General features: G+C 39.4%; 1 protein-coding gene across 2 annotated transcripts; it reads left to right on the forward strand.

Annotated features, from left to right (window-relative positions):
• The first annotated feature begins 1,394 nt into the window (after positions 1-1,394).
• LOC104140578 (uncharacterized protein C5orf34) lies at positions 1,395-13,370 on the forward strand. Of its 2 annotated transcripts, XM_068925671.1 has the most exons (12): positions 1,395-1,577; positions 1,816-1,905; positions 3,386-4,032; positions 4,732-4,833; positions 5,993-6,116; positions 7,782-7,873; positions 8,103-8,172; positions 8,482-8,652; positions 10,026-10,114; positions 10,892-10,984; positions 11,761-11,801; positions 12,730-13,370. In XM_068925671.1, the coding sequence occupies exons 1-12, from the start codon at positions 1,410-1,412 to the stop codon at positions 12,921-12,923; spliced, it is 1,881 nt and encodes a 626-aa protein (XP_068781772.1). In that variant the 5' UTR covers positions 1,395-1,409; the 3' UTR covers positions 12,924-13,370. The 2 variants fall into 2 exon arrangements, with proteins under 2 accessions (XP_068781772.1, XP_068781773.1); XM_068925672.1 differs by lacking the exon at positions 1,816-1,905 and having other exon boundaries at positions 1,576-1,763.
• Positions 13,371-13,638: the final 268 nt, after the last annotated feature.

A 13,638-nucleotide genomic window follows, 5' to 3' on the forward strand; every position in this document is an offset into this window, starting at 1 on the left:
TTGTGTAAGACCAAATGTCTTTACATTGCTAGGTTTTCATTCAATGAAAGTGCTATAAACAGGCTTCATCATCCAAAAAATATGCTTTGAAGCTTGCTTCAGACAATTACAATGCTGTATAATAACCATTACAAAGGGAATTAGAAATTGAATGTGACTCGTTTGATTCATAGTTGTGTCTGCAGCCACTCTTCTAGATTTTTGATCTGTCCTCTACAACTGCTTTATCAGCAGATTAGAGAACAGAAATGTGTACGGAATTCACTTCTTCCACAATTCCATGCTGATCTAATAAACCCCTGCTTCCATAGATACATGATTTTTCATGGCGAGATGAAACTACAGGGGCCTCCAGTGTGACCTGTATATAAAAAGATCCTGAATTACATTTGGTTAGTGCTTTACACAGGAATTGACAATAAACTGTCACTTAACAGTAAACTGACAATTGAAAACAACTTTGATTATGGCATAAATGGGGGGTGGGGGGGGAAGAGCAGGTATATTTTCCAGAAAGGCTACTGGGGTTAATTTTTAAATTGGCCTTTAGAAAAATTAATCCTTCACCATGTGCTCAGCTGGGGCCTCTGAGACCCTGCTCTGAAGTACACAGCTATTTGATGGCTTTTTCTAGTGTATGAATGCATATGTAAAGAAGTGCAAGAGAATTATTTTTCTGTCGCCTGTCGTCTTTGGGTTGTGTTGCACCTCTGCAGTCTGCCGCCCGTAAGCCTCTGCATCGTTTGGCAGAGACGGCGGCAGAGGGAGGAGGTGTGATAGCGCCGCCGGGGGGCGGCAGGGCTGGGGGCACCCTCCGCTGCACGCGTTCCCCACGCGGCTGCGCTGCCTGCAAAGGCACGTGCTGAAATGCCTCTTAAATAAGCACGGTTACAGGTAAACGGTACTTTTGTATAGTCTGGGCCTCCCTGCTAACTTTCCTCCCACGGTTTTAGCCCGACAGTTGTCTCCCGATTATCACAAGGCCGCTACATCACGCTCTGTTCGCAAACTTTTAAAGAACAATCCATTTTCAGTAGCGTTTTTTTTTCCGCCCGATTTTCTCCCAAGTCGGCTCGTATCCCCCCAGCTTGGGGCAGTCAGCACTTCCGCACGGAACCAGCTGCCTCTCCGCTGCTTGGGCGCGAAGACCGGAGCGCCAAGCAGCGCGCCCCGAGCGGGCGCCCCGCCTCCCACCAGACCGTGACCAGCGCTGGACAAAACCCACCAAGTTCGGATAAAAATACCCGCGTGTTTGCACGCGCCGCCTCTGTGCAACGTCAGCCCGCTCGTGTTCCCGGCCAGCAGGAAGACGAGGGCAACGGAGCCGCGGCAGCGCCGACCGACGGCCCCGCCGGCGCCTCCCCCCGCCCGCCCCTGCCGCCCCTGCCGCCCCGCCAAGCGGCCGGGCCATGGAGGCGGAAAGGCTGATGGTGCTCTACGGCGACGGCTCCGTGGAGGTGCACTACGCGGCCGGCTCCCGCCTGCGGCTCTCCGCCTGCGGCTCCGAGTACCTGCAGGAAGAGGCGCCGGCCGGGAGGCGGCGCCAGCGGGTGCCGTTCGCGGCCAGCGGCCGCCGGGTGGGCGGCGGGCAGGGGCGGCGGGCGGCGGGCGGCGGGAGGCGGTCTGCGCCTGCGCCATGGCTGCGCGGCGGCGCGCGTCCGTGCCCGTCCTCCTGGTGACACCGAGGCGACCGTTGATCTCTGTTGCCGGAAGAGAGGAGGCTGAATCTGCTCAGACGTTTTCACTGAACAGACAAATTCATGGTACTGCCTTTTCTTTCCTTCCCCTCCCCCGCCTCTTTTTTCCCCCAAGCAGGAACAGCTCCTGCGAGCTCTGCATTTCCGGAACAAGTTTTCTTCTCGCCCGTACTTACCGTCGCGTATTATACCCCCAGAAAGAAAAAAGGTAAGTTTTACGCATGAAATGCTTTCATTTAAAAAAAAAACCAAAAACCTCCCTAGGAGTCTGGCGAGGGGGCTTGCACCGTTTGGCGTGCACCTGCCCGAATACAGCTCTGGCAGGTCTGCAGCGTGCGGCTCGGGTAATGCATTTGTCCAGTTAAGTACCGTAGAGGCGGTTTAAGCTACAGTTTCAAATTAAACTTGGTCCTGTATTTGCGCATGTCTCTTACAGGTGGACGCTGCAGGGTTTGTTTGCTCTTCTTAGCAACAGTAAAACCTAGGGTCTTTTACATTTGATAATATGAGCTATTTTATACATCATGGTTTTTAAAAGTTTTCCAGAGAAGACTCAATGAAAGAGGACTTTCGTGAGAGGCTGTCCAGTTCGGAAACGCATGGAGTTCCCCTGCCAAAAACGTGCATGAGCCTGTTCAGGGAGCGTGGGCCTGGGCCGGGCTGGAAGTCCCCAGCGCCCCGTTTCCTGCTTCCAGGACCTTTTTCAACGACCAGGAATTACCACCAGTTTATTGCTCTGTGGCCTCTGTTTTCAACCAGTGCCCATATTTTCAAGGCCTTTGCTATTTCCCACACTTCAGTTGTCCGTTCTAACAAGAGATACCTGATAGCAAGCTCCAGTTTACACAGGAAGTGCTCATAACAAGTTGATAACAAGCCTAAGAGGCCAGTCAGGGCCTTGCACAGTTAGCAAAAGGCACAGTTAGCGTCAGGTGGCCTTGAATCTGCACTTGGGTGTCATTGTGTGGGTAAGAGGAGGCTACTCTTGTGAGGCTTTATAAATGTAGTAATGTAACAGTCTAAAATCTTTATTATATTTTAATTTCTTCAGAAGCATGTTTCATAGACATCCCAGTAATAGCTGTATAACTTCATCTTCAGTGCTGCTACCGTTGTCAGGGGATTCAGTCAGTTTAGTCACACAGTTTCAAAAGGCTTTTGATACATTTCAGTTTTGGTAAGAAGACGTGAATGCATGATATGTGCCGCTTTATAGGATTATTTTAGTTGTATAAATCAAGGGAAGATTCAGAATGGATCACACTTTAATGTCGACAATTTTAATGTAGAATTTCTGTGAACTTTACCATTAACTGATTTGATCAAGATAATTTAGGCTTTCTCTTCAGTGTTTCTTAAGAAGCACTTGGAAACAGAAGTATCTGCTGTATGTGGGCAGTTGTTCCTGGTCAGTTGGCCGTTTTTATAGCTGACTGGTTTGTGAGTTGATATTAAACTGCAACCTTGATGTTGGATAGAATCCTGTTAGAACAGGAAGAAGCGGGATATGAAGGTTATTTTACTTCCTCTTGAGTTCGTGCAGGCAATTAATTACAGGATAAAATATCTTGTCACACATCACCTTGCAGAAACACTCAATTCATTTAAATGTAAACCCTCCACTGTAACTTCCAGCAAGCATGTCATTTTTATCTTACAACATATTCCAATCCTTTCTCTTGTATTAGGTTCTTCTTTGTGATATCTTAGAAGTTAGATGGCCTGACCCCACTACTGCTGATCTGACAGCATGTATAAATAACGGCATTGTGAAGATCTCATCAATAGACGGTTATGCTCACCTTTACCTCTCAGAATTGCAGCAAGAATTTACAGTGGAGTTCTTAGGCAAAGTTAGTCAATCATCTGCCACATCTCTACCTTCCTCTCGAAAGAATAGTAATTATCAAGCCAAAAATCAGTGTGGGCAATCAAGTAAAAATGCTGTTCCAGAAACATCATCAGAACAAATGAAGACGGAGACAAAGAAGAATGAATGTGGTTGTGCTGAAAGTAAGCATGGAGAACCAACCATACCAAAGGACCAAAAAGACAGAGATGGAGTCCCTTTGTTCCTCACAAATTGTTCTTCTGAGTACACATGGGTTACACAGCGTTGGTCTGTTTCCTCATACCCAGAAGAATGGAAATACCCTTTGTCATTGGCATTAACGTGCTATAACTTACTCACTGTTAACAATGAAATGGAAACTTGTGAGGAAAATAACCATACACCTACAGGATCTAATGTTTTAAAAGACTCTGAAACATATGAAACAGTTTCTTGTTTGCCTACAGCTTTGCCACTCAGCTGCAGTGCACCACATTTACACAGGTAATATAAACTATTTGCTGCCTTGTTGTTAACAGCTGTTTTACAGTTCTGCAGATCTGAACTTCAGCCCCTAGCAAAATAACGGAGTTTTATCTATCAGAAATAAAAAATGTACTGTCCCATTCTTCTTTATGAGGAGCTTCTGGTGAAGTGAAATTTGTGAGGCTAACAGTATTTATCCTAATGTAATGAAATTAACTAATGATTAGTCTAGAGAAAAATAAAATTTAATATATTAATAATTTTATAATATTTTATAATTTTATAATTATAAATTTTATAACATTAAATATTACATATTTATTTTATATAAATATGTGAATATTTTATATAAATAAGTGAAAAAGATAATGCTGAGAAAGAACACAACAGGGTTGGGTTTTTGTTTCTTTTTTGTTTTTTTTTTGATTTTGAGAAGAGTTGGGACAGTGACATGTATTCTCTGTTAGCACGGCTGAAAAGAATTCAAAAACCTTTGAATAACTGGTTTTATATTTGAGAAAATAAATGTGGTACCTGACTCAGATAATTAAGGAACCAGAGGTCATTGAACGTATGTGGTCTCTTTTCCTTTGAATAGATATGCAAACATCTGTTCTCAGTATAGAAACGTATTTCTGTGTAGGTTACAGAAATGGTGACTAACAAAAAAAAAAAAACCCTGCAGATTTAGTGAAACTTTTATTGTATTTTATACAGGTGGAGTTTCTGTGACTTCTTTCTACAAAAGAATGAAGACAGTGAAAAGCATTCATACCCTCAGCAAATTCAAATTGTATGGTGCCAAGGTGTTCTTTATAGGTATAAAGGAGATCATGCTTTTCATCTTTGCACGATTTCATTTGTGTGGGATTTCATCTGAAAGTGGGTGTGCCTAAAGCAAAGAGTCTGAAATCATATTTAAGGATTTTAAAAAAAGTGGTCTGACTTCTTAGATGTTACTGGGCAGCTGTAGCTCCCATAGACTTCACTGGCAATTATGATGCTTGGTTTCTTTGCAAATTATATCACTTCTCTTGGTGTTGAAGACTTCAGTTTTAGAAACGTTTGTCTTGGTGATCTCTGTAATACCCTGTTACAGGCAGCTAAACTTCACTGTGGATTTTATTGGCAATCAGAGTATCCCTATGTTTTTTTTAAATAAAACTTTTTTAAAAATATGTCTTTCAAATTGTGATACAAACTTCAAAAATGCTACATTTGCTAGCAGCATCTGTAATACGAGAAGTAGGTACAATGTCTTTGATGAAAGCAATTCAGTCTTTAAAGCTTTAGTCTTTCTGCCCAATGTTTTTCATTTTTCTCAGTGTAATTCCCGAATTCTGAGGTCATCTGAACAAAATGTGTAGCAGCAGTTTGGAACTAGAATTCATTTCTTTGGGATCTTAAAGCCCCACTAGTGAATTCAAGGCATCTGACCACACAGTTTCAGAAACTGATCCTTAAACAAGTTTTGAGCCCCAAGATACTGCATGATTGCAGAGTCTGGTAGTCTTAGTGAAAAATGTACAGCTGTAATGGGAGTGAACGCTTCAGGTTGTTCAGGAAGCAGTTTAGTCCGACAATTCTGTCTTCTGTGTACAGAAGGTAGAGCTGCTCCACTAAAAAGAGTAGATTTCGTCTCTTCAGCATCACTGTATTTTGCTGTCTGAAGATTGAATAACTCTTGTGAGATGTTCGCCTCAACACAGCATACTAAAACGCTCTCCTCACTTTCTTTAAAAGAAAAAAACAAACACATATGCAAAATAAAAGCCCCTCATTACATTACAAAAGTAATGCTGACTTTCTGTCTTAAAAGAAATTGGTAAGCCCTGCTGCTTAGGAAACGGTAGAAAGCTTTCCTTGTGAGTGTTTTGGTGAAAATGTATTTGTGCTTAGCATGTTCTTCAACTGTACTAAGGTATGTTGCTTGTCTAGTGGCACAGCATTTTGTTAAAAATCATGTTATTTCTCATAGGTTTATCCATGGTAGTACAAACATTGCTGAAATTTATCCTGGTGATGGCACATTTTTAAAGTCAGAAGGAGCGTTTTTGGGAAAATACTTCATGCATTATGCAATTCAGAAAGGAACAAAAAAGGTAGACATAAAACTATTAAAAATATTTTCCAAATTCCTTTGTTCGCAGCTTTCATAGTTTTAAGACACTTGGGTGTTTAGTATATAGTGAAGTCCCTACAATTTTCCATCGGGTAATTACTGTAGTGACTAAAGCAATCAATTTTTAAATTATTCCTTCTGCTTCAGAATGTATGGACACAATAAGAAAAAGCTGTGTTATAAGATTTATTTCAAAAGCCTAGGCATTGTAAGATTCTGGAATATCCATTTCTCACTAATTTAGAAGAGGAGTTTACTTTTTAAATATATTTACATGGAGTAAACTGTAATCTTTTTTATGTAGTTGGAAGTGTTTTCTTTTTCTCAGCAGGGTGCTATATGGGGACACAATGTAGGACATGCTGGTTCTGGTCCCAGCTTTGCCACAGACCAGCTGTTTAGTGCTGGAGAAGTGGTTTCACCTCTCTGTATGTCTGTCTTGTCTTGTTTATCGTAAGTTTCCTGGAGTGGAGATCTTCTCAAGGGCTTATGCAGTGCTTTAATACAATGTTTTGCCTGTAACTGCAAAGATAAAACAAAAAGATGATGGTAAGACAGCTTCTGTTTCCACTTTGCAGTTCACATGCTAGAGAAAAGTGGAGAGAGACAAAACCAGTAGTGAGACACTTTGGTGTGTTTGGGCAAGTGAAGGAGTAACTGTGCTGTCAGGATGCATGTTTATAAAGGCACTATTTTACTACTCTACCCCCTCACATGTTGTAGGCTAGCTGAGTGTGATCAGTTTGAAAAAAGTGTACATAAAGAGCATTACCCAAATCTGAGCAGCAGAGCAAAGGGACGACTTCTTGGAAAATAAGGGGAGAAATACAGCACTGCACTGAAGGGTACCCTCCCAAAGAGGTGTTTTTAAAGACAGTCTGAATGATCGTGAATCCTTCTCTTTCCTGTGAGGGTCAGAACATCTTTGAAAGCCAGGAAGGAGGTGCAATAGTCCTTTAATCTCTCTTGTCCCATAGCACAATGTTCAATATTTAGTAGTAGTGGTGCTTGCTAATATGGAAGGTAGCTAGTAGTTAGGTAGCTAGAGCAATTCAGAAAAAATCCCTGAGTTGAATAGCAAATTTGCTCTGTTAAAAAATGTATTTCAGAGGCATAATAGCAAAGATACTTCTTTGTTTTTAAGTGACGAGTTTCTCTGGCACAGCTTTTACTCCATTTATGTTTCGTAAATTTATCCCACGCTTTTTTCACTATTTATTAACTATACTTTCAAATCGAAAAACTTTTTTCTTCAGTCCTTCACTAGATTTGTGTATTTGTATTTTTAAAGAATCATGAGAGTCAGTGTTATAGCCTTCAAACCTACTCTTTAACTTATAGTCAAACTTAGTCACTCAGTAATGAACCACGGTCTACTGTGTGATGCAAGAACTTCTTGGTCCATATTGAGCGCATGGAAACTATGAATATATATATTGCTACAGAAGGAGGCTTAAAGGAGGCATCTGACTTTTTTACTTTTCAACTAGCTATTCATCTGTTTTCTGGGATAAACGTAAATGTGATTATAGTTACTGTCTGGGAGTTAGAAGTCAACGCAATTTCATGTCTTGGAAGCTTTTAAATATTGATTTCATTCTGTGGTAGCTATAATCACTCAACTCCTTTCTGCTCTTTACTGCAGAGAGAAGAAAAGATGTATTCAGTAAACAGTCTACCTCCTGATGTACCAGGAAGTCCATACTCTATATCCTCCATCATTACTGAGGCAACCGAGTAACTTATTCCTCTACTTTATTGTTGTTATATTAATTCCTCTGATTTTGAAATGAGAGTAATTAAAATTACACATAATGCCTATTACATTAAGTGTAAATGTTAAAGGAACTTATATTAGCACAGGGGACATCTGTAAACTTGTAGAACAAAGGTCACAACTGTGTAAAAGACATAATAAGTAATTAGGAAATGCTTAGTTTGTGTATGTTTTTTTTTTTTTCCTCAGAATGCTTCAGTACTGCTACAAGACTAAACTTTCATTAACTCATAACTCTAGTATCTGCTGCTGGAAAATGGTATGTAGCTGAAGCTTTATAAATACTTCTGTGTTTAAAAAATGATTATATCAGTTATGGGAAATGGAGCCTAGTCTAGGGGGAAGAATGGTGTGTGTATTCTGTAAACAAAGACCAGGAGTTATATATTTGGGAAACAAAACTATGCCATGTTAAGATACATTTGTGAAGCAGAAATCAATTGTATGATCAGGAAAGCTAGTGGTAGTCTGATAAAACAAGTGACCTGAAAATTTGGGGGAGAGATAAATAGCTCAAATGGCATAATTGACCTTTCCTCAGTTTTTTAATTTATTTGTTTGGTTCTAGATACCTGAGACAGATGGACGTGAGATGTTGCCATGTTTACTGGCTGAAGAAGTTATTCCCGGAATAGGAAGACTTGTTGTATGCTCAGATAATAAAGTGCATGCTACTTTTTGGGATGGGATGACCTTGTATATGGTCTGGGATTTCAAACCTGGCTGTAGAAGGATCCAGGTAACTCTTGGGTTAGAGAAAGGACATTCTTAAAACTCTTCAGATGAAAGTGTTAATAGGAAATTAATGAGAAATGCAAAAAAAAAAAAAAAAAGTTTTGATGCCTGTAAAACACAAAGTGAACTCTTTTGGGAATTTCATGAATCATATCAGTTTTCTGCTCTGGTTTGCTCTTAAGCTGGTTTAATGGTCTAAGGGAAAATCGGAACTGTCCTGAGATGTCATTAATGTATTCCCAATGTTCTAACCGAAAACTGAGGAGGAAAGATCTTTCAGTGCACAACTCATGCCTAAAGAGATAAATGAGACTATTTGTTGAACAAGTCGCTCATATTGGTCAAAGAAGGGAGTGTTTGATTTTATGTAATTTCTAATTATCTATAAAGGAATGAGGAAGGTACAATTGTCTGAGAAGTCATTCTCCTCTCTGAACTCCCTCTTGTCCTCCTAAAACATGAAAGTCAAATGATAGGATGGATTCTCACATACTTTTGTAAGCTAGGCAATATCTTGTTACATATAAAAGATGAATGAAGACTGACCTGAAGCCTCACCTGCTCTGTACAGTGCAATCATGTTAACTTGTCCGCAAAAAACTTGTTTTTAGCAAGGTTCCTGGATTAGAAATAATAATAGCTAAAGCTATATGGGCTGTAGTTTGTAGCTATTTGATTTGGGACTTTTTTCTTGACCATCCACTAAGAAACTAATAACATATCTTAAATATTTTCCCACTCTGACAGAAAGCATCATTTTGTAATAGAGACCCTTTCTGAGGAAATGGGTAGTGAAAAATTTCACTGCATAGAAATGTAACCTTGTAGATAGGGGATTCCACATACATTTTTTTTTAAATCTACTTAATATAGAAGTAGAAAGGTTATACTGACTTTTGCAAAACAGCACTTTTGGCTCGTGTATCTGCCGTCTTACCCTAAGGTGACAAGACACACAAAGGTATTGAAGTGTCTCAGGATGTCTCTATTATAAACAATCTAAATGTGATATTCAATTTGTCAAAAGATACAGTAGCAGTATAATGTGAATCAGCTCAAATCCGTACATTCACTAATGATAAAAGTAGAAAGAATTGAAAGTTTTTCAAGTTTTGAAACTTCTCTTCACGCTTTTATGAGTAAGTTACTCTTAAGTAGCACAAAATCGGTGTTGGGGACCATGCCAGGTTTTCTTTTCTCCATTTGTGACAGCAGACTGCCAAATTCTATCCGTAGCAAAATACAATCTTTAAATGTTTAAACTGGAATGTTCACAGATATTTAATTTTTAAATGAGTAGGTAATACTTATTTGCATCCTTTTTTTTTTTCCAGACTGTAGGAGAACATTAATACTTTTAAATTTTTTTCTTCTAAGGTAAATGAAAATGTAGGCTGGTGTAAATTAACTGCTCCTGATGGGGTACAGCAGCTAATCCAAATGAGTCATCCTGGAATCTATGAAAGGTATAAGTAATTTAAACAGTTTTAAATTAATTATTGAAGAATTCTGTGCAAGTCCTTTTGTATGATGAAATGACATTTACTGAAATAAATGTAAGTGTATCGGGGAAAAAAAAAAACAGAAAAACACAGTGACAAAAGCCTCATCTCATATCTGGCAAGGATTCAAGACCTGTATGACTCAGGACCACAGCAGGCTGTCATTCCAGAATAACTGTTACAGAGAAGTAATGTCTTTAAAAAACAGAATCTCAGACTAGAGCTGCAACTTGGCACTTAAATCAGTGGATAAGCAAAAAAAAAAAAAAAAAAAAACTTTGCCCTAAATAGAGCAAGTAATAGAGCAAATAAGAGCAAGCTTTATCCAATTTTTGCTTCATTACAGATATTGACCTCTGTCTGCAGACTGTTCTTCTAATCTGTTTGCTCTAATTACAGCCTCATTAGGGTGGATTTTAAATGCAGCTTATTCTGCTGAAATTTAGCAAGCAGACATTCACAGAAAAAAATAACAGTTGTATACTATTAATTACAAATCGCACTGCTTTGTTAGAATTGTCTATGACTACATAGAATTAAATATGAAGGAGATTCTAGGGAAAAAAAAGTGAGAATCAAAAAATGGCAAAGAAACCTAGATAAAACTAGATTTTGAATTGTAGCTTTTTCTTTCAAATTCAGGTGTTTTGGTTCATTCCTTCAACTTTTTGTTTGAATTAACAGAGTGTAATTCTTATCTAAATAACCCCTTATTTCCTGTGAATTTTCATGTTTACATAGGTACATCAGAACAGTAGTAGAATGGTGCAGAAGTTTGAATGACAGGGAAGAGACTCCTGAATATACTGTGCACACTGTCAATGAAGAAAATTGGTACTCATCTTTATCCTATATAATTGATTATGAATAATATTGAAAATAAAACTGAACAAGACTATAAATTCTGTATTTTGCAGACTGCATATCTTAAGGATCTGAAAGGAAAACCCTTAAATCCACTATTTTGCCTGGTTTTCTGTTTTTCTGTCAATATTTAAAATGTTAGATAAGTTGATTCCTAGGTGAAGCTTGTTTTACTGTACTTCAGAATCAGAATTATGGTGACTTTGCCAAAGTAAGATTCGTGTTACAGAACTAGTATTTTGCAAGGTGAACAGGAGAAACTGGACTAAGAAAGGCATACTTTAACAGAACACCAAACAGTCCAAAATAGTACATTGAGCTTTTAAATGACATCTGGATCATTTGTCCCTAATACATTTGTCCTTTTTAATCCAGGATACTGACCAAAGGTCTACTGTATTAAAAACATTAGTTGATATTGATTACACTTGCGCTTGTTATTCAAATTATTGGTAACTCAGCAGTTGATGAAACAAAAAACATTATATATAGATATGCATATATACAGCAAAGAGGCTATTCTTAGATCAGAGCCCTGATTTTTTGGAAACATGTATGGTTTACAAATGCAGCCATTGACTCGCAGTTGAAAGAAGGATAAAAATAAAGCTTTTTTTTCCTCCCTCTTGATTGTGCTCAACTGATTATCTGTAGTTCTGCAAAACTATAAAAAATTAATTTTTGGAGTACCAAAATACATTTGAGAACCCTTGTAGATACTATGATTAATAATGATCTTTTTACAGGTCTGCTGATGCTGAGCTTGAAAAAATACAGAGATTTAACTGTATCCTTTTGAAAGCTGTGAAGATTTGTACTTTTTGTTCATCTGCATATTCAAAGCTGCAATTTTAGATCATCAAAGACTCTATCCTCATCACAACTTCTTTTTCTGTCTTACCCACTTCTTAACAATAGTGTCTTTAAAAGGGAAATTTTTTCTCATTTATCCATTTTTGTTTTCTCATGTATCTTATTCCCCTTCTGTGCAAGACCACTAGCTAAAAAACAATGGCGGAATATATAACCCCCCGTATTTCTAACGCGTTACATCTGAATAGTAGGTTGTTGCTGAAGATTTTGTGATGCTACTTGTAGCTTCAGAAAAAAAATTAAATCTTGGGCTAACAAGGAGGGTGAACTATGGTGTTACAGCATTTTACCAGCTGTCAGGAGTTAGTTCTCGGTAGGGAGATACCAAGGATGGGAACCACTATTAAGGGTGTTCCGTGAGTTTTACTGACACTCATCCACTAATCTGTTCCAGAGAAAGGGATGATTAGGTTGCCTTTTGACGTGTCCTTGCAATAAACTACTTTTGTGCTTATCAGCTACCTCAGTTTTGCTTCACTGTTAACCAGCTGCAAAAAAGTATGCAGTGCTTCATATGCTTAAAACCATTGCTTACTTTTATTAGTATGAAAATTTAATGCTGTTTAAACTGTGCAACATGTCTGATTTATTATTATCTTAACATGATTTATTTTTTAAAGTACACTTTTGGATATATTAGAGTTTTATTTAAAGACCTTTCCTAGAAATACATTATGGACATTGTAAGTAATTTGCACTTTTAGTTTTTAGTTTTATGTAATGACTGTGCTATGAATGTGAGACTTCCTAATGCAGAATAATGGTTACAAATATGTAGAATAATTTTTCTCATTCTTATGAGGAAAAGCTTGATTTTTTTTTTCTTAACAAAATGATGCTAGTTCTATTGGAGAATAGCAATGTTCTGAAAAGAACATTTGCTGCAAAAAACAATCCACCTGGTACTCCGGGCAGAAAAGCAGAAAACGTGAGCGAGCCTGAAGAAATCAGCAAAGAGCGCATCCTGGAGGCATTGGAAAAAACTTCTAAAGTAATTCAAGATATTGAATCTCTGCTTGCTTCCTCTGGGAAGTGAAGCTTCGCAGCACCTGAAGGACCTGTATTATTTGTCTTCATCGGAGCCGTCCCACAGATGTTATGTCGTTAGAGGAATGAAGCCTTCACAGCTGAGACCTGTTCAGGCTAGCGAGGGGTGTGATTCGCAGTTGCAGAGCCCGCACGGGGGAAGAAGCAGTAGCGCCCTAACGGCTCACAGCCGCTAGGCGCGCGGCAGGGCTGAGGCGGTGGGGCAGCTGCTCCTCCTGTGCGTTTGGCTTTCCGTTATTTAACGGTAGAGGACCGCGTGAGCCACCGGGTCGGATCCCCTCGAGCGCCTGGGGCAGCCTTAACGCGAGGATGGGTTGTCGTTCAGAAGCTGACAGCATGGGGTTTTGGTTTTTTAATTTCCAGTAATGAATAGAGCAAGAACTTCCCCCGACTATTTTTACTTTACTGTTTTGTAATAAAATGCGTATGTGTTCAAGCGTGCGTTTACTTTCACCGTCCAGCGGCCCTTCCGGGGTGGGGTCCGCCAGCCACTGGCGCGCAGCTCGAACTGGCGATTTTCCCTCTCTAACCTGAGTGATAAAATAGCGCCGTTTCACTCCACCCCCTCCTTTTTTTTCCTCCTTCCGGTGCTTTATTTAATCTTGTCGGGAAAACTCAAAGCCCGCATAATTTTCCTTGTCAGACCACCGCAGCGGAAGCCCTACGGCAAACGCTGTTGTGCGGGGAATAAAACCCGTGTTGAA

The sequence above is a fragment of the Struthio camelus genome, chromosome W, assembly GCF_040807025.1.
Source record: "Struthio camelus isolate bStrCam1 chromosome W, bStrCam1.hap1, whole genome shotgun sequence".
In the NCBI taxonomy this organism is placed as follows: domain Eukaryota; kingdom Metazoa; phylum Chordata; class Aves; order Struthioniformes; family Struthionidae; genus Struthio; species Struthio camelus.